Genomic DNA, 26,393 nt, shown 5'->3' with positions numbered 1-26,393 from the left:
ATACATTAATGTTGAAACTAATTAAAATTTAATCTTCATCTTGCGATTGAAAGTTAAAGACTTTAGTATCACTGTTACTCAATGTTTGTATCATTGTGCAAGCAACTGTAAACACTAGTCATTTAGAAGCATAGCTGATTCATGAATTAGTTTAATCTGAGTAAAGATTGAAATCCAGACATATTTAAACAAATTGATTTGTTAATATTAGGTGAAATATTAAAAAAAAATTGCTATATGGTTCCAGTATTATAGTAAAAATAAACTATTTTTTCCTTTTTATATGTATAGATACACTAAAAGGAATATGTTATGCATAGGTGGGAATAGATACTAATGACTTCATAAAAGACAAGTGATATATTACTTGATATTTAGGATGTTACTTATTTTCCGCGGATGTTCGTAGCTGCGATGCATAAATAATTAAAGGAGCATATAATCAAGTGTTGGTTTAAATATCAATTTTTTTTGCCACCTACCAAATGTTATCAGTAAGGTGAAGTAGAAACAGGTTTGTGCTAATAGCGCGGCAGAGGCCTCCTTAAGGATGTCTTTACACCTAACTTCTCCAGAACAGTTTACTGAAAGATTTTTATTTCTAAAATGTAGTTTAAAGTTAACTTAATTTCATGTTATCGTTCTAAAAGCAAGCTTTTGGACTATTAAAATTGGCATGCATCTTATGATTGGCGCTTATGACAATATAGGCAAGGTATGCAAATATACTTGTTCATCAGGTATATGTAAGAATATGTAAGAGCATGCAGGTGGGAACTAAACTAAAAAACAAGCACACAGCTGTGCCTATATGATTCCTTTATTCCCATAAAACTTCCAAGCGGTGAATCAAATCATCATTCGATTCGGAGTTTAAGACATCAGACATGATGTTGGCCAGTTCTCATGCCACAGCTGTTACAGGCTTTTCAAAAAATGCCCCTAAAGCCAGGGCGAACGTAAACCTGCCACCCATTAGAAAGCTCACAGCGCCACAGGTACACTTTGAACAGCTACTTTGGATCGGGTGGAAAAGAATAGAACAACACTGGACGTCGAAGGTCAGACCCCCGGAGGGCAAGCCGCAGGCCCCGTTTGGCGAGTTTCTCTCCCCACTTCCGCGGCTGCCCGGGTCCTCCCCTCTGGCCGTCGCCGGGCAGGTACCCTCCCTTCCTCCCCACCTGTCGAGCTGGGGCGTGCAGGGCTCCCCGAAGCGACGCCCTAGCGGTGAGAACAGGAGGGAACACTACCTGGGAGCTTCCTTTCGCTTTAGTTTCCCCAGCCAGACCCCAAAGACCTAAAGCCCTAGGGGGTAGGAAATTCCAGCTGTGCCCTGGCCCACTCCCGCCCCGTTCTCTCTCCGGCTCGCTGCCTCTCTCGCTCGGATGCCGCCGCCGAGCCTCGCCACCACTTCGGGGTGGCAGTCCGGCGGAGGTGGCGGCGAGCTCCCGGGCTCTGCGCAGGGACATGGGGCAGGGTGAGTGAGCCCGACTGGGGAGAAGCCCGGCAGCCCCCGGCCCTCTGCGCGCTCGGCTGGGAGGGGCGCGCGGCCCCGCCGGGGGCAGCGCTGCGCCTCGGAGGGGCTGCCGCGCTCTGCTGGTCCGCGTCGGGGCTAGAGAGCCGAACCGAGAGCGCGCGTCCGGGGGAGGGAGGAGCGGGACAGGAAGCCGCGGGAGAGAACAGGCGAGCCACTGTCTCCTTTCGAAAAGAAAGTAGGAGCCCTGAGCGAGAAAGGAGACATTGGCCCTCCCAACTTTTCTCCGCGAAAAGTTGGCCAAGTGCGTTTTGTTGGCGCAAACTCGGCGGGAGGAGCCGGTGCGTGCGCGGCTGGCTCGGCGGCGGTGCCCGCGGCTCTTGCCCTTGTCCCGCTCTTCCTCCTACCAGCTCCGGCAGCTCCTTTCCCTCCCCGAGAGGCGCCAAATGGCTACCCAGTAAACCCCACGGGGCGGGGGCTGAGCGCCGCCTCCTGCCGCCCGAGCTCTGGGCGGCCGCTAGGACCCGCGGCGCCGCGACGACACCACCCTGGGGCGGGAAGCCGGGGCCCGCAGGTGGAAACGCACCCGGGAGGCGGGCGGGTCCAGGGCTGGGGTGGCTCGGGCGGGCTCTTGACGCGCAGACAGCCCGGCTCAGGCCTCGGGAGGCGCACGTCCCGCCCTGACCCGCCGGCCTCTCCCACTCCAGCAGTGACGCGCCGACTCGGAGCTGGAGCCCGCGCAGCGCCCCGTAGGGCGATGGACCGCAGAGCCCCGCGCGCGCAGGACGCCCCGGCGGCGCCCACGCCGCCCGCCGCCCCAGCAGGGTAAGCCGCGGGCGCCGCGCCGCGCCGCCGATCTCCCGGGACCCCGAGGGCAGCGAGGCCTCAACCCGTTTACCTGGCTGGAGACTCGCTGCCCTGCCTGCGGCCTGACTCATTGGCCGCCCCACACGCGGCAGAGGAGGTGGCTTCCTCCCGGCCTCCTCCGAGGCCGGCCGCGTTGGGGATTCTGGTCGTTTTTGATTATTTTCCTACTGGTGCTGCCCTCGATGGGTGAAGGGCCGGTGAATGCCACGAATTGGGTGAGAAATCGGGGCTAAAATTGCTAACAAAGAGCTCCTTGTTGGGACTCTGGAGGAGCGGTGGACGGTACCTGTAAGTGAGCTGCTGGGAGGGGAAAAAAGTTTCCGTGGCCAAGGACTGAGGCCCGGGCAGGTGGGCAGAGTCAAGGTGACTGTAAGGAAGGGGCTTTGGGCGAGCGGTGGAGAGCGAGAGGAGGGTGTGCCAGCTGTCAGCCCGCATGACAGTTCCGGGAGCTGGCGGTGCGCGCCTCTGATTGGGGGTGTGTGTGCCTGTGGCCAATTGCCGGTGCCAAAGCCAAGCGCAAAGCCAGAGTGCAAACAACGATACTTTTCATTGTATCCTCAGGTGTTTGGGGAGAGATGGAGGGGGAAGGGGCTGTCAGAAGGTGAGTTAATATTAAATAAAATGTCTTCCTGCCAGATACGCTAACAATCATCATGCTAAGTATTTGAATAAATAGAACAGGTAGTTCTGCAAGAGATGAGGAGACACTGGAAATGACCTTCGCCTCAGTAACCAGTGAAGAGTTAATGGGTGCTAGATGAGATTGTGAATGGGGACCCCCCTTCAGTAGTATGTGGTATAAAGTTTTCCTCCTCAGTTTCTTCTCTCGTGGTTAATCCGAACGCAGAAATGCCCTTAAGAGAATATGAACATTCAGAAGTTGAAATGTTAAAGGAAAAGTGACTTTGTAACTAATGAATGAGAGTTGTATAGTTTTCCTGATTTAAAAGTGGAGAAGTCATTTTTCCCTGGAACATGATAGGCGTTTCCTTACAAGCAAGTTACAGCATGTTTATTTCATCGGAGACCATGCGAACATTGGCAGTTGTCTGGAGGAAACATGGAAAAGTCTCAAAGCAACATGACTAATCTAAAAGATATTTAGTATAATGGTTAAGTAGAGGAAACATGTAGTGTATGAATTCTTTCATTTTGTTCCAATTAGCTATCTTCTTCCTTCTGCAAACAATCCCATTACTGTTGGCTTCCGTTCCTATTCTTTTCCAGTTCTTTTCATGGGTTTAGATATTATCGTATACACTCTATATTCTCATATTAGGGTGTATGAATAAAGAAATACTTTGGTAGAAGGATATAGATCATAAGAACAACAAAGTTCTCTTAAAGGAGGTGCAAAAGATTTCAGGGTATCACAAAGTAAGATAGAATCCAATGGGTGGATTTGAAAATGGATTAGAGTAAGGTACCATTTTTAAAAATACACCATATGTGCAAAATATGCTTGCAGATGATCAGAAATAATAATTTTGAATAAAATACAAATGTGATCTCTTGATTCTGTGAAGAAAGGGAAAGAGCTTTCTAGTATTAAACACAACTATAGTAAGATACTATGGGTTTAACTCATGAAAATTTAAAGGTTAAATTGACAAGTTTGTGCTAAAAAAAGAAACTATGAAGCTGCTTTATCTAATTTCTCAAATATGAAAACATTTTTAAGGAACTTTATCCTCCCATTCCCAAATTTAAGGAGGAACATTGGAAATATTCTTTAACATCTTGTCTAAAATAACTATTCTAACATTTTATCTTATATTATTCTAATCAGAGAAATTATCAACAACTGAAAAGTGAAAACATATTACTCCCCTGCTTTGTCTTCTTTCACTTGTCAAATTGTATACTTTTGGTAAATCCCAAGTTCCTATTATATAATATTTGTTAACTATTCAGTATTGCTTTTGTTCTTTTTCTCAAAAAACCTGAACATCAATAAGGTTTTAATTGTGGAAAAAAATAAATCCTAGATGTGAGTATGTTGAAGGTGTCAGGGAACAATTTCTATAAATGTATTAAATAGGGTTGGGAAGTAAATTCCTTACTATAATACTAAATCAGGACTCATTCCAATGGCTTTTGAGGCCTAGTATGGTCCTTATCCCTGAGCATCATCCTTTAAAGGGTTCCTCTATAATTTCCCAATGTTTATATTGTTTTAACAGGTCATTTTATTTTATTTTTTAAATAAATTTTATTTTTATATTCCCCATACAATTGCAACCCCCTTATTTTGACCCCAATCCCTCCCCTCCCCACCCCCTAACCCCCATAGAGTGTCTCTGGTTCATAGTTGTTTGTTGATTTTGATTTTCACTTCTTATAGTTATTCATTTTCCTGGTCCCTTATTTAAGTTTTCTAGATTCCTGCTATGAGTGAGACCATCCGGTATTTTTCTTTTTCATTCTGGCTTATTTCGCTGAGCATGATCCCTTCCAGCGCCATCCATGTTGCTGCAAATTGCATGTGTTTATCTTTTTTGAATGCTGAGTAATATTCCATGGTGTATATGTACCACATCTTCTTGATCCAGTCATCTATTTTTGGGCATTTGGGTTGTTTCCAAAGCTTAGCTATTGTAAACAGTGCTGCTATAAACATAGGGGTGCAGGTGCTCTTTGGAATTGATGTTTCTGTGTCCTTTGGGTAAATACCTAGGAGTGAAATTGCTGATCATATGGAAGCTCTATGTTTAGTAGGTCCAGAAATCTCCACACAGCTCTCCATAGTGGTTGGACCAGTTTGCACTGCCACCAACAGTGCAGGAGAGTTCCTTTTTCTCCACATCCTCGCCAACATTTGTTGTTGCTAGCTTTTTTAATATGTGCCATTCTTACTGGTGTAAGATGGTATCTCATGGTGGTTTTGATTTGCATTTCCCTGATTACTAGTGATGTTGAACATTTTTTCATATGCCTTAACAGCTCATTTTAAAGAAATGTAGTACAACTCCATATTTTACAAATGAGAATCTGAAACCTGGAGACTTGGAGAGTTTGCTGGAGTCCAGAACAAATTTTGTGGCAAAACCTGAAGGAAAACCTAGGAGTTTAGTTGCTTAGTTTATGGCAGTAATTGCTTTGAATCTGTTCCTGACCACAGTATGACATAATCTACATTTTAGTAAGTTACTTAGGTATAGTTATTAATTCAGTAGAGCATTGAATTATTTCAGGTAAAATGAAGTTGGAATCCTTGTGTGAATTTGCATATCCTGGAAATGACTGATCGTTTAGGAAAAATAATTGTTCGCTCCTTGGCCACTTAATTTTTCTTTGAAGCATTCCAAATGGCAATTATAATGTTACAAGGCGTAATTTGTTTAAAATGTTTTCAGAGACATCACACATTTATCTCACTTTTAGCATTGTACAATATTGTGGATGTTGTAATAGGTGGCATTTTTTTAAAGTTTCAGGGGAGACAGCAGTAAGGCTCAGAAGTTGAGACTTCCCTATGGTCATGATGTAATTTATGACCTCAACAAAAGTTGAGGCTGCCTTAGGACCAAAGTCCCTGCCCTCAAGGGGTGTAATCTAGTGATCATCTTGAGTGTCTTTGAACTGTGCCTCCAGTGCACTACCTTAATCTCTTACCTTTCTAGATGATATCCCTTAATAGCACATAAAAGTATTCATTTTATGTTAGGTGTTCTATAGCTTAAGGGCTTGTATTTTGGCTTTTGAAATGAGGCTGAGTTTGGATGTCAAAAGACATTGACAGTCTCAATAGTTTCTGTTTTCCTTTTAGGTTAAAGTTTCAGTAAAACTATCAAATACATGTTATGTATTGTAATATGTATTCATTTATACATATATTCATTTCTAATACATTGATATATATGTCATATGTAAGTATCCACATATACATGTATTGCTAAATAGCATGTATATATTTTAACAAAACATGTACTCATTGACTGGTTTAATTTTCATAGTGGCCTAGATGAGAATTATAATTAAGTATATCAGTTCATATTTGTTTCTTGTTTCCTAAAAAATGGAAATACCAGATGGTTTGTGTTTTATTGAAGAGAACAACACAATTGGAGACACTGATTGGAAAATTGGAAGACCATTTTGAAGGGTATCCTCTGCAAATTTTCTATCTTGGTGCTTATTAAAGTAACATGAATCACATAGAAGCAGCAATGCGTGATGGACTGACGTCAAGTTGGGTACTTATCTTGAAGTACTAGTGCTTTTTTTTTTTTTTTTGACATGTGGAGACAGATATGCTTTTTTTTTTCCTCTTTGAAATATGAATGTCATAAGTGTACTTGACCTTGCTTTCAAAGACCTTAGTATTTTGATTCTGAAACAACTTTCGGGCACAGACAGGAGAAAAAATCCTACCTCTTTGTAATTTTGCTTTGGAGCTTTGTTGCTTTGGAGTTAATTGAAGATGTAGTAAAAATTAAGGGATAATTTAGCAACTGCTCTCTTAGCTTTATTTGGGTGTACTATTGGTTCCAAAGTTTTACTGACTCTATCAACTGAGTACTTGTTAGTTAACATTTTTTGGATGCTAAGAAGTTGACTGCTTTAGATAAGGTTTCAATATGAGAATCACCTGGAGAATCTTTAAAAATAATACTCTTGCTCTCACACTCCTACATATTATGATTTTAATATGACCTTGGCCATAGAGAGTTTTAAAATTCTCATAGATGTTATTAATATGCAACCAGAGTTGAGAACCATTGATTAAGTAGGTATGGACATCTAAGGTGAAGTCATAAATGGAATAGAGGCTGCTATTAATCAGTTTTAGGAAACTGAAAATCCTAGTGTTAGCTTTATTTTACCTTCGTAGAGTCTGTTTATGTGCTTTACAGTGTTAATTTTTTTTTTTTTTTTTTTGCCATGCCATTTTACATTTGTGGAAACTGTGGCTCAGACAGCTTAATTAACATGAGCAAGGCCATGCAATTGAAAGAGGTAAAAGAATAATAGAAACAAAGTCTGAACCCCAAACCAGTGTTATTCATCTCTAGGCCTGTGATTATCCAGGATGTGTGCTGTCCTGGATTATACTGAATGACTAAAGAGCATTCAGAGTGACTTTTGTAGCTGTACTGTCATTCTTTTTAAAGTCATGTTCATATTATACTTTTTTTTTTTTTTTATTTGTTTGTTTTGTTTTATACATGCACTGGGTACAGTCAGCAGTGCGGGAGGGTGAGAGAATTCACCAGAGCCAGAGAGGAGAGCAGAGCAGGCAGAAGGACCGAAGTACACTGCTGAGGGGAGCAGCGGGCGGCAGGAGAGGTCTGCGCGCCATGTGGGACCCTCTTTCGGTGGCCGGGGAGCAGCCGGGAATCGAACCGGCGCCGCAGAGGCCGCGGGCAGCTTCGCAACCCAGCGCTCAACCGCTGCGCCACCGGGGAGGCCCCATATTATACTTTAAAAAACTCCTGCAAATTCTAATGCATATGAAAATCCAATGCCTACCACTTGAAAGGAACTTAAATACTTGGTTTATGTCTTCAAAATCATATTTAACCCTTCCATCTGTTTGGGCTGATTTAATTCATGGAAAAATGACAGCTTTCTTTTGTCATGTTATATGTACTTATTTTTGCTATTAGGCAGCATTAAAATGTATAGTATAATTTCAGAAGTGGGATTTTTTAACTCCCAAATAAGAAAAATGAAACTGCTTAAGACAATGCTAGCCTGCTTATTCAGAGTCTAATTTTCTCTCAGTGTGTTACCAGATAATTGAATAACATTATGAACTTACCTTATTATTGAAATGCCAGGTGTATTTATGTAATAATAAATGCCAAGCTTCATGTTATTGTGACAACGGCTTTCATTTAATTAGTCAAAACTTGTGAGTCCTTATTTTATGTAAGCCATGCTTTTCTAGGCACTGGGAGATTGGGTCCTGATCTTTAAGAGTTTTACTAAAGAAAATTGCTGTTCAGGAAAAAACAAAGGAAGAAGTTATTGTGGAAATGTTTCTTTGATGCTAGCTTTCAATCATTATGTTTCTGCTTAGAATTAAGATCCAATAGCCTAATTCACTTAGAACTAAAGATACAATATGATCCAGCAAACTATATACAGAAGGTTGAAATGGGCCCTACATTTCTTTTGTTTTTCCTTTTCTCCAATTTTTTTATTGTGGTAAAATATATGTAATGAAATTTATCAGCTTTTCCATTTTAAAGTATACAATGGAGTGATATTAAGTACATTCATGTTGCTGTAAACCGTCATCTCCATTCATCTCCAGAATACTTTTCACTTTTCTGAACTCTTTATTCCCATTTGAGAATAACTCCCCATTCTCCTCCCCCTAACCCTTGACACCCATCATTCCATTTGCTATCTGTATGATTCTGATCCCTGCAGGTACCCTATCTACGTAGATTCTATCTTTTTTGTGATTGGTATGTTTTGCTTAGCACAATGTCTACAAGGTTAATCCATATTGTATTATATCAGAGTTTACTTTTTAAAAGGTGAAAAATATTCCATTGTGTGTATAATATCACATTTTGCTCCTTTATTCACTCATTGGCAGATACTTGCATTATTTCCATAGTGTAGCTACTGTGAATGATGCCATTAAGAACATATATGCAAATATCTCTTTGATATCTTACTTTCAGTTGGTTTGTGACCAGAAGTCAGAAGCAGATTCCTTGATTATATGGTCATAATATTTCTAATTTTCAGAGGCTAGCCATACCATTTCCACATTGCCAACAGTACACAGGGTTTCTGACTTCTTCACATACTCACCAACTCTTGTTATTTTCTCTTGCTTTCATAATGATCATCCTAATGAGTATGAGGTCATATCATTGTAGTTTTACTTTACGTTTCCCAACTTACTAGTCTTGTTGAACATCATTTTATGTGCTTATTGGCTATTTGTGTGTGTGTATATATATATATATATATATATATTTAAAGATTTATTTATATATACAAGAGCTGGAGGGTAGGCCAGAGGTATGGAAGGGTGAGATGATTCACCAGAAACAGAGTGAGGAGCAAAATAGGCAGATCTACTGAGATACACTGCTAAGGGGAGAGGCAGATGAGACAGGAGAGGTCTGCTGCACTATGTAGGTCAGCTCCCTGGCTGGGGATCGAACTTGTGCTGCAGTGGCTGTGGATTGCTTCATAGTGCTGAGACTTAATCTTTTTTTGCTAAGTGTCTATTATAGTTCTCTGCCCATTTTTCAAATAGATTGTTTGCTTTTTTTATTGTTGCATATTAGGAATTTGCTATGTATTCTGGATGTTAATCTTTTCTGTCTGTTTTATAAAGATTTTATTGACACACAGCCATACCCACACACTTAAATATTGTCTATTGCTTTCATATTATAGTTGAATAGTCCAGACAGAAACCATATGGTCTGCAAATCTAAAAATATTTCCCTCTTTCCAGACACAGAAAATGTTTGTTGAACCCCTTACTTAACTTATTGAATCAATAAATGAATTAGTTCTAAATTTGTTTGGGGGATTTCTAAATATTGTACTTAAATGTAAATTGGAACAAAATGATTTATATAATCTGTTTGCATAAAGTAAGATATATCTATGGTCAGCAGAGATTTTGCAGAATGGTGAATAGTGGGTTTTTTTGTTTTTTTTTTTTGAAGATTTTTGCTTGCCCCTAGGCAAGCCTTGTGAATTTTAACATTCTTAAACAACTGGGATATATATTAAGAGAAGTTCTAAACTTCTGTGCATTTCAGTTATGAAAAAATGACTAATGTATATTTAACACATTACAAGTAAATGTGTGGAATAAGAGCTGAATCAAAGGTGGATAGAGTCCTATCTAGTTTTTTTAATCCATATCTGTTTTATAAGTTAACGTTATGATTGTCTCAAAATCATAGAAAACTTCCTCGATCAGAATTAACAGTAAAAATGTTATACCTTGGTGGATATGATTTTTGAAAATAGCCAAAGTGCTTCAGAGCTAAGCCCCTGAAATGAGGTTAAATAAGAACTTGAGTTATAATAGTTTGGGTCCAGAATGTAATTGAATCTATAAAGTGATGATTCTGATTTTCTTGTATGATGTATAAGTTGGCTTTAAATAGGATTGAAGCTAAAAGCATCAAATTTTATAAGTCAAATTTTATAAGTTCCAGCAAGTAATTTTGTTGTTGTTAAAGATATTTCATATACTTAAGCTTTTAGTGTTTTATCATTAGTATGATAGTTGTAAGACTTTTTTTATGACTTTGCTAAAATTTTTCCCCATCTGTTACAATAAAAACAAACTAAAAGTATGGGAGAAAAAAGTTTCCCATGACTATTTTTAAAGGGCCAAATGTCTTCAGTGTTTGCATACAAACTTCATATCTGAGGAATGAATCCCTTGGAAAAAGCTTTCACATACTGACTAGTCTTTAGAAGATGCTGGAATTAACTGAGATTATCTTTCCTTTTTTTAGTTTAAATTCACAGTGCTATTTATAAGTTTAATAATTTAAAACTATTAACTGTAGACAAAAAAAGCTGTTGAGTCAAATTGTGGAGTCATTTGACAAAGTGTTTTAATTGGGATGTTCATCTCAGTATTAATATGGTAAAGAACGCAAAGGCAAGAGAAACAGTTGAAGCTTAACTCATAGAAGGCTGAAAACTGATACAGTATAAAATCTTTGATACATTTTAAATAGTTATAAATCTTTACAAAGATCAGAATTTCCAAGTTTCATAGACAATACATTAACGTATTTGAGTTCTGAATTGATGTGGTGCCCTGTGTTGGAAAGTTCTCTTGATTATATCTGTGCTTTTTTACATTATATTGTTCAGGCATATAGCTCCTAGGGAGCCTTTAGGAATTTCGTGATGAGACAGCATAGTATACTACAAATATTGGTCAACTTCTTTAACTGCTTAATCTCCTAGAAAAAAAAAAATGTATCCCCGTGAAGTCTTTCCGGTCTGTAGTTGTGAGGTCAAGAGAATGGAGGTCTTGTTTGAGTGGAGAGAATTACCTCTAAAATCTCTCACTTTAATTTCTTCTATATTCCTTTTCCCTCCTTTTGAAAACGTCAATTAAAATTAGATCTCTGGAGTTAATGTGAACTATTATTTTTTTTAAAGTTTGTGTTAATAGAACAGAGGTTTTCTTTTGTGATTGTCTCAAACTCATAGAAAACTTCCTTGATCAGAATTGAGTAAAAATGTTATACCTTGGTGGATATGATTTTTGAAAATATCCAAAGTGGTTCAGAGCTAAGCCCCTGAAGTGAGGTTACATAAGAACTTGAGTTATAATAGTTTGGGTCCAGAATGTAATTGAATCTATAAAATGATGATTCTGATTTTCTTGTATGATGTATAAGTTGGCTTTAAATAGGGTTGAAGGCTAAAAGCATCAGAATATGCCCTTGTAGGTGGTAGTATAATTGGAAAAGGTGCATGTTTGTCAGTGTAATTTGCTTAGAGGTTTAACATCAAGTAATAAGTATGCATTTTGGTGTATTTGTTAAAATTAAATACACTGTTTCACTTCATAGCTTAACATTACAGCTTTTGTACTTCACCAAAAGATATTTGTAAGAAAGTAAGAGTTCCCTCATAACCATGGAAATACAAATCAAAACCACAATGAGCTACTACCTTACACCGGTAAGAATGGCACATATCAAAAAAACTAGCAACAACAAATGTTGGCAAGGATGTGGTGAAAAAGGAACTCTCCTACATTGCTGGTGGAAATGCAAACCACTATGGAAAACTGTGTGGCGGTTCCTCAGACTACTACAAATGGAGCTACCATATAACCCAGCAATTTCACTCTTAGGTATGTTTATTGCAGCACTATTTATAACAGGTAAAACTTGGAAACAACCCAAATGTCCCAAAACAGATGACTGGATCAAGAAGATGTGATATAAATACACAATGGAATACTATTCAGCAACCAAAAAGATAAACTAATGCTATTTGCAGCAACATGGATGGAGCTAGAAGGAATTTTGCTCAGTGAAGTAAGTCAGAAGCAAAAAGAAAAATATCAGATGGTTTCACTTCTAAGAGGAATATAGGGGAACCAAATAAGGCATCAGGGAAAAAATAATAACAATGAAAAACAAGGCACAACAAAACAAAAGTAAACCAGAGACATTCTGCAGGGGATGGGGAGGGAGAGGCATCAGAACAAGGGAGGGAAGAGCACAGGGAACTATGGTGGTGGTGCACAGGTGAATTCATGGTGGAAATTCTATGGGTACTACACCTGAGAGAAGAAAGTAAATGTTAAAAAATGAATAATGATGTAAAAAAATTATATATATATAAAATGCTCAAAGCTAGGTGGGACTTTTATTACCTTGAGGATTTTTGTGCTCCAAACCTCCACACATCCTATTGCATGCACATGTGCTATTATTTCTGGAGAAATGGAAGTGAGGAAGTATTAGATGAGCCCAAAGGGAATAGTAGTGACAGGAGCCAGAGTTTTAACAGCTGCTACTGTCATGTATCAGTTCAGATGTACTGGAAAAACAGGAAATTGAGTTCCTCAATCTGAAAATGACTACTGTGCTGCCATTCCCAGGCCTAATGGTTATACTGCAACTTTTTAGACCAATTGGATCAACAGTTGTGAAGATAGTTATGAGTCATTGAATTTATTTTCTCCTTTGTGCTCAGTGGATGCGAGTTATATAAAAAGTGGAAATTCCAGAGAGAGGCACAGCCCTTTGCTCCTTTCTTTCTTGTTCCCTTACATCTGGTAGGCAAGTATCACTGCTTAAATAGAACTTGTTAAGAGAGAGGGCCACAGCCTCAAAGATAGCATTTGTATTTTATGGTCTGAGGCAGTGTCCATTATTCTCAGGTATTAAAAACCTCTGAGCAGTGTCCTACAATAATGGGAGTGGTTTCTTCCAATCTTTTGCTCTTGTGTAAGATGTGTTATTCCCCATTCACAGAGAGCCACTGGTTTAACTTAATGCAAAAATCATTTTTGCTGTGCTTCAGGAGAGCAAAGCTGAAAGTGGAAGAGTAAAGTAGTGCCAGGTGAAAAAAAACTAATTTTTAAATTTAACATTGTGATACTATGCTACCTGTCTCTACCTTCAGTTTTCTTTCCCTAACATAGAGTTTTACTGTGATAATTTTTCACCTGTGAACTCTGTACCCCCAGGAAAGTTAGGTATGACTCCATTTGAATGAAAAACAGTCAATACTAGTGATCTGAAAAGGGAGATACACTGATTTCCCCCTAACAATACAATGGGGGCAAAGTTTGTATTTAGAACACATTCTGAACTGTAATTTACTTCAGTTTATCATACATAATTTTTGAAATATGATGTGGTTTGAAATGAGAAATATTTAAGAATATTTCATATTGTCTGTGATCCTACAGACTTGTAGAAATATGTAAAAAATTCACTCTGAGATGATAAGAAAACATAATCCTGACCTTTGTTCTAGTCACCTTGTGATTCTTATATGTTCACTAACTTAGTTCCATGGTTACAGGTCCTATAGCCTTAAGCCTTAAATTTATTTATGTATATTTTTAGTTTTTGAATCAAATCAGGATTTAATATACATATTTAGGGTACAGCACTTTTGGACTTTAATTTCTTTGTGAGTCATAGTTATTTAGGACACTAAGCAGATTATACAAACTGACTTTGCAATTCTGAAAGTCATCTGAAGGGATTAAGTGAATATTTGCTATAATTTTTAGTAACCCAAATTCATTTTTTTTTTCATTCTCTGGTATTAAGTACATCAAAAATTGAAAGTGACAGTAATGACTTTGAATATTATGAATTTGGGGCCATGCACAGTTTCCTTGTATCACTGTCAAACCTAGGCAAAGTAGAGATCAATTTTCGAGAAACCCACAAATATTTTGGATGGTTTGAACACAAAGGTACCTCTAGAGACCACTGATACTAACAGAACATACAAAATGATGTGGTATTTAGGAGGCAGTACAGTAACAGCTATTTAATTTCATTGTTGGTATCTTTTACCACCTATCCCTCTTCACAAGGCATTTCATAAGATTTCCTATAAGGTTTTTTTTAATTCTCATACTTAACTCTTTTGTTTTAATAGTTAAAGGATATCAAACCTAATCCAGGCCTTTGTTTTTATGGCGATCATTCATTTGGGTGCATGATTTGCCTGATAAGTGAAGAACCAGCCTCATTCAGGGCCTAGGCTGTCTTGAATCGCTTTGCACACATTATCTCTGAATGATACTTACCAGTGCAGCCCTTTGTCAGATATTAGTAGGGGAGTGGAAGGAGTGTGAAAGAGAAAAGGAGAGGAACATTTAGGAGTTGGAAATAAAGACCTTTTTATTCCTTAATCTTAGAGAACCAGTTTGAATTGGACATTGCTAATGAAAACAATTTTCATTGATAGATGGATTTAAAGCTCTAAAATTGGCTCTGTTGAAGCAGAAGTATATGTATTTTTAAAATAAAATAGGGAAATTTGGGAGAAATGGTATTATATCATACATATGTTATTTGATCTTTCATTTTATTATTTACAAACACTAAGTATATTTCAATTGCATAAATAATATTCATTTACTCCCTTTCTATAAGACCATTGTGATCTGCTTGTATTTTTCCACTACTGCTTTGTGGAAAAAAATAAATTTCATGCATTAAAAAAGAGAGAATTTTCCTGATTTTTTTTCCTTCTCTGGTTAGCCATCTAGATGCCTTCTATGATAAATGGAAATATAAAAATAATTAAATTTTTATTTGAAGAAAGGAACAAGAAAATGGGCAAGATATATTCAGTGAATGGAAATGTGAAAACCAGAACAGTCTCTGATGCTGGAAGAGAAAGTGACTGTGCTAAGTGCCATGTCCTGGTATACTAGACTAGCATTTAATCTATTCTGTTCAGTTTATAGCTTTGATACTGTTAGTTTATACTGTTAGTTTATCTTAGGTTATTAGAAGTATTTTCTGTCAAAGACCCTAACTCTTCCAAAGTACCAGAAATGCTTTCTTGGGTAGAGATCCCAGCCAAAATTAAGCTGATAGTTATGTCAATGACAATAATTCTTTACAGTGGTACGTATAGGTCAAATAATGTATTCATTAAATTTTTTGGTTGGTTTAAAACATTGTATTCATTACATTTTTTTGTTGGTTTAAAACATTGTATTGATGTCAAGTATATAGCATTGTAATTTAAACATCTGTGTATGATACATTATAATTGCTTCTAAAACTTTAGTTTCCATCTGCTGGTACACTCTTGATCCCCTTTACCCACCCAGCTTCCTCTTTCACCTCTGGAGATAACTTTTTTTTTTAATTTACTTTTTTTTTAAAGATTTATTTATTTATTTATACAAGTACTGGGTACAGTCAAAAGTGCGGGAGGGTGAGAGGATTCACCAGAGCCAGAGTGGGGGGCAGAACAGGCAGACTGACAAAATACACTGCTAAGGGGAGCAGCAGGTGGCAGGAGAGGTCTGTGCACCATGTGGGACCCTCGCTGGTGGCCGGGGATTGAACCAGTGCTGCAGAGGCTGTGGGGCAACTTCTCAACCCAGCGCTCAACCTCTGCACCACCAGGGGAGGCCCGATCACCATTTTGTTTTTATCATTTTTTCTACTATGCAATGTATTCATATGGCACAAAATTCAAAAGAGAAAAATGACAAAACAGTGAGAAATCTCCCCTCCCTCCAAATCCTTGGTGCCTTTCATCCAAGTTTTCCCCCCAGCAGCACACACTGTTATTAGTTATGTGAATCCTAGGAGGATGCTCTATACCACTGTAGTCTAATCACAATATAATGCAAGCCACAAATGTAATTTAAATACTTTAGAAACTACCTTATAAAAATTAAATGGTATATTACATGTTGCAATGGCTCAGTTGATTCTAGTTCTACAAAATAATGAAGTTATCTTTAACAGAAAAATATTTCACACTGAGTCAGATTGAAACTTTAATTACAAGTGGGTGTATAGGCTACTGCTTGCTTTTTAAATACACAATTAGTGCTATGATATACCTTGCTTTTCACTTGACAATGTAACTTGATATTTATTCCATTTCATTATATAAAGTGCTCTATTTCTCCCTCCTGAGTATATATTATGCTTTTTTTAATTTTTTAAAGATTTATTTATTTATTTATACAAGCACTGGGTACAGTCAGAAGCACAGGAGGGTGAGAGAATTCACTAAAGTCAGAGCAGAGAGCAGAGCAGGCAGACTGACAAAGTACACTGCTGAGGGGAGCAGCGAGCGAGGCAGGAGAGGGCCGTGCGCCATATGGGACCCTCACCTGGTGGCCGGGGATTGAACCTGCACTGCAGAGGCTGCAGGCAGCTTCGCAACCCAGCGCTCAAATGCTGCACCACCAGGGAGGCCCTATATTATGCTTTTGTATGGATAAAACATAATTTGTATAGCCAGTCTCCTATTGACAGACACTTGGATCTATTTCTATCCTCCCCATACCCCTGCCAATTTCTATTAATAAGTAATCATTTTACCATTATTTATAGTTTTCTGTAGCTATGCTAATGTGCTATCCTGATATACTTGATGAAATTAACTAGAATATGAGACACTATAAAAAGTGGAGGCTATATTCTGTTCTTGAATACTATCTTGCTGCATACTGTTAGGTTTAATTTAATTTCCTATACCTACTAGTCACAAAATGATTAGTTATTGGACAGGTATTATTTGAATTTGTGTGAACTCAGTTTTGGGGATGGAAAACAGGTGAACTACTTGTCTGCTGGAATAATAGAAATTCAGTTATGCAAAATATTGAACTAAGTACTTAGCACTCATTTTTGGAACCATTAACCAATGACTTTTTCCTTAGCTGCCATCAAATGCTGTACCAATGAAAGGGCTGTTGTAAATCTCTTCACTCTATTTTGAAATTCCATTCTTGATTTGAGATTCTCTTTTAGCATTATTCCCTGCAGTAGTATTTAAGAAGAAAAAGCATTTCATTAGCAGTATTTGTGAAAATTCTGAGTAATGTCATTTTCATCTCAAACTCAGAGAAAATAAAAAAAAGACCAAAAACTGGCTACCATGAAAAGAATTGTTTAATAGGTCATAAGTGCTGTATTACTATTTACAGCCTAAATATTCCTATTGAATAATTATAGAAAAGTAACATTATATTTATAGAATGTTATAGGCATTGGGAATGTAACAATTGGCAATTAATTGTATGATTGACTAATGCATAAGAATTCTGCTCATTTGTGTCAACACCCTGAATTCTAATTTATTAAGAGCTTTGCTGTTTTGATTTAGTTCTTTTATAATCAGTATCACAATAATGACCAAAGAATAAGACCAAATAATAAAAGGATATTTTCTTCTAGCTCATTAAAGAAGAGTTTGATAGGGCCTCCCTGGTGGCGCAAGGGGTTAGGACACAACCTATGAAGCTGTCCACAGCCGCTTCAGCAAGAGTTCGATCCCCGGCCAGGGGGATACCCACATGGCGCAGCAGACCTCTCGTGGTGCGCTTGCTGCTCCCCTCAGCAGTGTATTTCAGTCAATCTACCTGTTCTGTTCCCTACTCTGTCTCTGGTGAGTCCTCTCTCCCCTCACACCTCTGGGTTGTACCCCAGTTCTTGTATGTTTAATGAATAAATCTTTAAAAAAAAAGGAGTTTGATAATTTTGAGGTGTCATGAGTGGAAGAAATTAAAATGTTGAATAGGTACTTAGGAAAGAAAAATCAGTCTGAATATTCCTTCTCCCCAGTGTTTTTAGAAGTTAGGCACAAACTTGCAGCTATTATACAAGAGATGTTTCTCCATTCTTGGCAACAAATTTTCACTTTACATTGTCATGAAACAAGATGAGATTCTAACTCAGAAATAATCAGCAACAAAAAAAAAAATGCCTTTAAAAATGATCTTGTAATGTATGGGCAGGTGAAACAGCTTTGCATAAAGCATTTTAAGTCTGCTTAATACTCTTCACCAACTCTGCAGCATATCTTCAGTTGTCAGATGTGGTGAATACCTTCAGTTGTCGGATGTGATGAGCCAGTACATTTGGCTCTCTGGCATTTAATGGCATTGGTTTTGGTTTCATATAAAAATTGGCCTGGCCGAAAGTCAGATTAGAGCTCAGTAGGCAGCTCTTGTGGGGTGGACTTGAAGACATAAGATAGGGAACTGAATCTCTGCTCTGCCACCTGCTGGGTTTGTCACTTTCCCTTATTGGCTCCATTTTTCCTTTCTTCTGGAAGATAAGTGTGCAAATAACACCAGCCTAGACCAGGTGTCCAGCTAATGTTTGTTAGATTTTAAACGTTTCCTACTTTGTTGGAAAAACAGTATTAAAATGCTAATATGTTATATTAATTGGAAACCAAGGTGTGAGGAGACACACCCAATTCTAATTTTTCTTCTCCCAGGTAGTGAAAGATGTAATTGGCTTTCTTCATAAATCTGTTATGAAAGTCCCAGTGCCAGATGTAGGCAAGTTGTTCTTGGAGTGCTGAATATAAAGTGGGTACTAATCTTAATGAAAAATCACATTCCCTTTTAGAGGAGAAAAATGCCCCCTCTGAGATGGGGAATATGCTACCAAGGTTATTGTTTCCTCTCTTTCCTTGGAGGCATTTTGCCTTACCTTTTAATATTTCACTTTTCTCCTATGGAAGATGAGAGTAACTGTGTTTCTTTGGTTTTATTTTTAGAACTGATATAGTGACAAAAAAATTTCACTTGTATTTCATACACAAGAACATCACTGTTCAAAAGAAAACAGAAATTTGAGAAACCATTCTAATCCTAGACCAATTTTTTACACATAAATTAAAATAATTTTGTATGTATCATTAAAATCAGATTTTATGTTTCCTGTAAACAAGAAATTGAAGTGCTATATTTTTCTACAAATGCTGTAGAATTGTAAATCTTAAAACTTAACTTTAGCTACTGATTGGAGGAAGAAATACTTGTATAACAAGCCATATGTGTGCCTGGCCTGTGTTTGCACTTTTTTTTTTTTAACCTTTCACCTATGTTAAACATTCAGACTATTCCCAGTGAAATCATTAACCATGAAATAGTATGAGTTTTAGATTTGAGTGAATGTGATTTCAGACCCGAAAGACTACAAAGTCTATAGCAGTGAAGAAACCAGCCTCAGGGTCTGCTGCACAGCTAGAAACTGGGAAAGCCATTGAAAGTTTCACAGAAATCTGTGTGGGATGGCCTGTGACTTGCTATCAGAGAGAGACATGGCAAAGAGAGACAAAGAGACATTCTTGGGGGGAGGGGTGGAGGCGGAGACAATAGGAGTAGCCAGCTGTTAGAATGAGCTGGGTAGTTGGGTGTTGGTGAGGTAATCTAGATGGTGTGGAGGCACAGATTTCTTCAAATGCAGCCGGTTTGATCCCCTGCTCAGGTTTATTCTCCCCTGCAGCGCTGGGGAAGCCTGGACCTGGGAAGTTCTGTTTATTAGTGTTTGCTGTGATTGTGGAGGGTAAGAGAACTGGGCCTTTTCAAACTTCTTTGCAGGGTGAAGAACTGGGCCTGTAGACAATACACATTTTGACAGAGAGTTGCAAAGTTGGATTAGTTGGGGGAAATTTAGTTTAAAGCTACTTAATACATAATACATTGTAACAATAAGAACAAGAAATCTTCCTGATGAAATCAAGAGTTCATTGATTTTTTAAAAATTTTTTTATTTTTCATTCCACATACTTATTGAAAGCTAACTGTGTGACAGGCACTGATTGGGCTTGGCACTGATGGCTTATTGTATTGCAAATATTACTATATAGTACATGGAAATTGTATTCATGGAATAAAATCACTTTGATTGGAATGAAAACATGATTCAATCTTATTAAAAATACACCTCTTTGAACAACCTCCAAGGCAGTGTAAACAATACTCTCTCTGTTTTAAAAATAAGTAAAGTCCAAATCTCTGAAATGCCAATTACTATGAAGTTTCAATTTTTTTTTTTTTTTTTGCCTTGGTTAACACTATGTGTAGTTCCTCTGATGTCTTAATGAACTTTTCAACTTAATGAACAAATGTTTATGGAATTATAGAAGTTGTAAACTTATTTCTGCCTTCTCCAAACACCATCATCAAACATCTCTTTGAGATTAATTCTTCTCACAGGACGCTAGGGAGTTGTGAGCACTGACTTGGCCTGAACTGAGTGTCAAAACTGCCTTTCTCAGCCTAAGATTATTAATTTCAAGGCTGGAGAATGCTACCTTCACAAGAGCCATGAATTGCAAGGACCAATGAGGTGCCAAAGGGAAAATTCCAAAAGGGAATATCCAGCAACCCAGGAGGCCTAAGGATCATTGCTATGGTAGCAGGAGGTGGCTGGCTCTGGCCTTGTCCTTCTGTATCTGGGCTCCTAGGCCCCACTCAGCAGGCACAGGGGCAAAGCTCCAGTTTGACAGCAGGCAGCAGTGGAGGTCATTCTTCATCTGACTAGTCTCCAGCAGTTACCTTTGTTGCCTTTGACTTATCTATGTGAAGTGAAAGTGAAGAAGCTCTGTGACTAGTAGAAGGGACACAAGCTTAACATTTCAGGGATACCTAGCGTTGGATCCCCACTCATCCACTGAACAGTCAGGAAACTTTGGATAAATCTCTCATCTCTTTGCATTTGATTTGTTCCTTTTTTTTCCCTTTTTTAAATCTGAAAATGAAGATACCTCTCTTACATTCTTATGCTTGGGGTTAAATTGGAATTATTTATATGTAAAACAGTGAAATATTGACAAAGTATTAACACTCATTAACTATAATTTTAATTTAACAGCTAAATTGTTAGAGGTTTTGAACATCAACTATATGAAAAGTTCACGGTATTAAATTAAGCTGTCAAATCTCAATTTCTTCCAATAAGTGAGTAATCAATATTTGATGAAGGATTATTGTTTCCCAAATATAAGTAATGTTGCTTTATAATTCAATAAATTCATAGAATGTGATTCTCTGTGTGCAGGTTTTCTGGCCCTTTATAATCATTAGAAAAGTCTCTACCCAGTAAGATGTGGAGATAATGAACACACAATGTGTGCATTGTAAACCTTTATTCCTTTTTCCTCTAGGAAAGAAAATAACCAACTAACCAAACATGTTCTTTCACTGGACTTTATTGTTGGCAGTGATTCCTAATGAAAAAACCTTATCTCTGAAACTTCAGACAGTTCCCTCATGTATAAGAAGACTAGATTTTATTTTATACGTTTCCTGCCCATGCTTTGGATTTCATCCTTTTTTTCAGGAAATTGAAATAGCAGAATTCAGACCAGGATCCTCTATTATGTGTTCACATCTCTATATAAATAAACTATAAATAGCCCTTTTATATTAAACTGATATATAAGAAACATTCATGAATTGCTTGTTGATAATACATGGTCTTGACATGAAGTGATTCCATTTGAATAGTTACGTATTTCCTTTTTAATTTTTTGGTGAGGTTAGTTTACTTGATAGTACAAACTGTCTTGGTTGTGGTGCATGAGGTAACATATGCATGAATTCTTTCTCACCAAGCATGTTGATACCACCTTCATGTCATGCCGTATTCATTTCCATATAGATAATTGTGCAATTAGAAAGGTATCCCTTTATATGTGCCCACTGTTAAGGATCATCTTGAGGACTTTTGAATTAGCCAGATGTCTTCAATTATGTAACTTACTTTATCATTATAAACCAATGGTTCTTTAACTGTGGTCCCTGATGAGCAATGTCTATCAATTGGGAACTTGACAGAAATGCACATTCTTGGCCGACTCCATACCTACTAAATTAAAGTCTCAAGGAAGAGCCCAGTAGCCTGTCAAATAAGTCCTCATGGTGATTCTGATGCTCAGGAAAATTTGAGAACCCCTGGTATAGGGGATAGAGCTATTGGAATCATATAAAATCCTGCCTTAGCCCTTTATTTCAATGTAATTTTGGGTAAGTTACTTACTTATTTGATTTGAGCCTCAGAATTTTCATTTGTAGCTTGACTGTTCTTGGAATTATCATATCTAAGCTAAGTGTGGATGTTGAGTAATTATTGTTATAAGATTGCTTTCTGAAATAGTGCACATTAGAAGTATTAGATAATAGTGATGGTGTCTAGGGCAATGGAGGAAAAATTTGGAAAGTAAGGGGTGTTGCTGGTTTTGATGGCTTCTAGAAGGACAAAATTCCTGGCGTGGTATGGTGAGGATGAACACTTTCAGTCTGTTCGGGGCTGGCACCTTTTAAGTGGCCACATATATAGTAACCTACTATTTTTTTTTAAATATTTATTTATCTATCTATCTATCTATCTATCTATCTATCTATCTATCTATTTATTTATTTATTTATACAAGCACTGGTTACAGTAAGAAGCGCGGGAGGGTGAGAGAATTCACCAGAGCCAGAGCGGGGAGCAGAGCAGTCAGAAGGACCGAAGTACACTGCTGAGGGGATCAGCGGGTGGCAGGAGAGGTCTGCGCGCCATGTGGGACCCTCCTCCGGTGGCCGGGGAGCAGCTGGGGATCAAACTGGAGCTGCAAAGGCTGCAGGCAGCTTCACAACCCAACGCTCAACCGCTGTGCCACCAGGGAGGCCCTACAGTAACCTACTATTATTGAAATCCCTGAATTCCGTGTCAATGATATGTGTAGGAGTAAATTATTACAGTTCCACAGTTATATTTTGTGAATATGACACTTATGTCCTATTTCCCTATTGAAAAAAAAAGCATCATAGCAGATTTCTAAGAAATTGAAGGAAAGATGACTAGAATATTACTATGGAAATAAAGATTACTATGTTCAGTCAAATGATAAACATTTTGCAGACTATAAGTATTGGGAAATTGAAAAAAATATTAATTTACTCAGTATATTGGTATTATGCCAGAAACTGAATTAAGTATTAGGCATAAAATTATGGATAAGATTTAGATATGGCTCATGAATATTCCATAATTTGGGGGGTAGGATGGGTTAGGTGATGTAATACTATCAAGGCAAGGCTGGGAATAAAGGTAGACATGTTCTGAGAACCCCCAGGCATGGAAATGGGAACTCTTGAGCTGATCTTGAAGGACATGCTGATCCTACCCTAGGAATGGTATGTAGAAAATGCTGTAAGAACTAGTTTGATGATTAGTTCTGCTTGAAGGCACCAGTGAAGGTGACTTGAAGGATAAATAGGAGTTGCCAACTCAGAAAAGGAAGGTGGATATTCTTAACGGAGTCATAAACATACCAGAGTGCCCTGAATATTAGAGAAGGTGAAAGAGACCCATGTGAGAAGAGCATCAGTGCTAGGCAGGAGCAGGTGAGGCTGCAGGTGAAATGGGGTTTAATTGTGCAAGTTCTCCCAAGGTTGTGGTAGCCTAAAGACTATTTTGTTTAATATTTTGTCTTATGTTTAGATAAGTAGAGTTTGGTACTAGGTTGTCTTATTTTTCTTTCTTTTGGTAATCTATGCCATTACATTGATATTAGATAAGAAGTAGACAACTTATCACATAAAGAATTTAGCTTAGGAGTTTAGAAAACCATTTGTGTTACAGGCTCATGTTCATATAGTAATTTTAGTTTAGATTCTATTTGGCCTTTTGCAGTTTTAAGGATTTTTTTGACCTGTGAAATCTAAAGATTTTTAGTTAATTTAGACAAAGTCTCTTCCATCAGTAGGTGTGACCTGGAATTTTCTTGCTACATGAAGTTGTATTATGAAGGATGCTCTCAATTTCGGAATACCCAGTCTTTCCCACTGAGCCCATGGATGTGTCTTGTGCCTGCTCTGAGCTTCAAGCTATTTGACTTGGCCTCCACTCTGGTTTGCTAAGCTTTTCTTCTTGGAATCTGCATCCTGCTTCTGTGCCCTTCTAACCAGCTATGAGCCTGCTGTGAATCAGAATTCCACCAGGATTCTAACTACACCCAGCCTGACCACTATATATACACCACATACAGGAGCCTTGAAACATTGACTACTGTGTTTTGTCCACCACATGATGCTCTTTTATTACAGCATAGATACCCTTTGTAACCAGCATCAAATCTATGCTTAGCCACTTTGGGGGCTAATTAAACCTTTTGGTCACACATGCTGGTCAGCATCTCTTGTCCTAGCCCCATTCAATCTGCTATCCACTTTAAAGTGGAAGAAATATATATGTATTTTATGAGGATTATAAATTGCTAATCCCTATGGGTTCTTATGCTATAATGTCCTTTTTAATTTTGATTTTTTGTGTTCTAGTTTAGACGTGAGTTATTTTAATAGCCCCTTCTTACCTCTACTTTTTATTTTTAAGATTTAATATACTATGGTATATTTCCAAACCATGAGTGAATTCATGTTAAACTCTCCTGCACGTCATCAAAAATATTCCTTCTGTACAATAAAGTCCAGATCTTATCATAGGCATTGAGAATGCTTGCATGCCAAGTCATAACATTCTCTGGCCTAGTCTCCCACCATCTTTTTCCAGCCACAATTTTTTCAGATCCAAGTGACAGACTGTGGCATCTCCTAAATACTGGGGCATTTCGACCTCCTCCCTTTTGTTTAGTGTGGAATTCTACTGGCCCAATTCATTGCCCAAAGAAATCCAAACATTTTTCAAGGCCCAGTTCCAAATTCCACCTCTTCTTGAAGCTGTTGTAGATCCCTAAGCCAGATATATTTTTTCCTCTTTGCTTCTATAGTACTTTGCCTATGTCAGAGCATGAAATTCTATCTCCAATTTTTTTTTTTTGATAAGCTTGTTTTCACACTAAGTTGTAAACTTCTTAAAGCATGATTTATTCATCTTTTTATCACATTATTTGCTTCTATTATTTTGTTCCTAATAGATTTTTAGTATTTGTACATATTAGGTGGTATAAAGAAGCTTTAGCTTTTGGAAAGGGAATGCAGTGGAGGAATTTGTGTTTTTCAAATAGTTGCCTGGTTTTCCAACCCTACTGCCTCTTTTTCCCTCTCTTGTACATGTCAGAGAGTAGCTTCTGGGTAAATGCCTAAGGGTGTGTGAAGAGAATGGCTTGGAGGTGAGGGAAGAACGGTTTGGGAAAGAAAACTCCCACAGACCACTAACTAATTAGGGTAATTGTGATGCTTTGCTTGAAAATAGATCATAATTCTTGTTTATTATTGCTACTAACACCAAGTACTGTGGCAGCATCTTCATATACATAGGCTCACCTAATCCCACAAGCCCATGGGTTTCATGTTTTATCCCATATTGTATTGGAAGAAACTGAGGCTCATATAGTTTTCTTAACTGAGGTTAAATGTTCTGGGATGTTCTCTTTCTCTTTCTGTCTGTCTGTCTCTCTCTGAGCTGGAATTCCTGTGAACTCTCTTTTGTCCTCAGAGAACATTTGAATCAAGGCAATATTGTGGAAGAAAGATTCAACTAAAGGAATAAATTACTGTTTTACTGTGCATCAGCACTTATATCTTCAGATAAATGTAAATAGTGATTGGATGCCTTTTTTATTCAGTTATAATTTGGTGAGAACTTACTATATTTCATTCTCCATTAGGACAGGAAATAAGGCAAATTGGATGACTTCTTCAGACTCAATTGATGACCCAGCAGAGTATAGGCTCTAATTTTACATTTGACAACAAGAGTAATAATACTTTAATTGACCAACATTTATTAATACTTTATTATTGATAGATGCTAGATTTTATGCTAAGTATGTTTAATATATTAGAGCATTTTGTTTGATAACAATCTTGTGTGAGATGCCATTGTCTAATCCTTACTTATAAGATGGAAGAAAAAAAAAACTTGACAATGACAGAGGAGACTCCTATAAGATCAATGCCTCTTTGGGGCCTCCCTGGTGGCTCAGGCGGTCGAGTACCGCACTGTGAAGCTGTCTGCAGCCTCTGCAGCTCGCATTCAATCCTGGCTGGTGGGCGAGAATCCCACATGGTGCGGCAGACCTCTCCTGTCTCGCCTGCTGCTCCCCTCGGCAGTGTATTTCATCAGTCTGCCTGTACTGTTCCCCGCTCTGTCTCTGGTGAGTC

At 38.1% G+C, this 26,393-nt stretch overlaps 1 protein-coding gene across 13 annotated transcripts in view; it reads left to right on the top strand.

Annotated features, from left to right (window-relative positions):
- The first annotated feature begins 2,216 nt into the window (after window positions 1-2,216).
- Window positions 2,217-26,393, top strand: part of COBLL1 (cordon-bleu WH2 repeat protein like 1) — a 181,267-nt gene continuing 157,090 nt past the window's right edge. For all 13 annotated transcript variants that reach the window (XM_054699797.1, XM_054699796.1, XM_054699807.1 and 10 more), the window contains exon 1: window positions 2,217-2,299. In XM_054699797.1, the coding sequence (XP_054555772.1) occupies window positions 2,232-2,299 (68 nt within the window). In that variant the 5' untranslated portion in view covers window positions 2,217-2,231. The remainder of the gene's footprint in view (window positions 2,300-26,393) is intronic.

This window comes from Talpa occidentalis, unplaced genomic scaffold (assembly GCF_014898055.3).
Source record: "Talpa occidentalis isolate TD23 unplaced genomic scaffold, MPIMG_talOcc4v2.1 talOcc4.3, whole genome shotgun sequence".
NCBI classification, from domain to species: Eukaryota; Metazoa; Chordata; class Mammalia; order Eulipotyphla; family Talpidae; genus Talpa; species Talpa occidentalis.
This window is presented reverse-complemented; position numbering and strand designations above follow the sequence as displayed.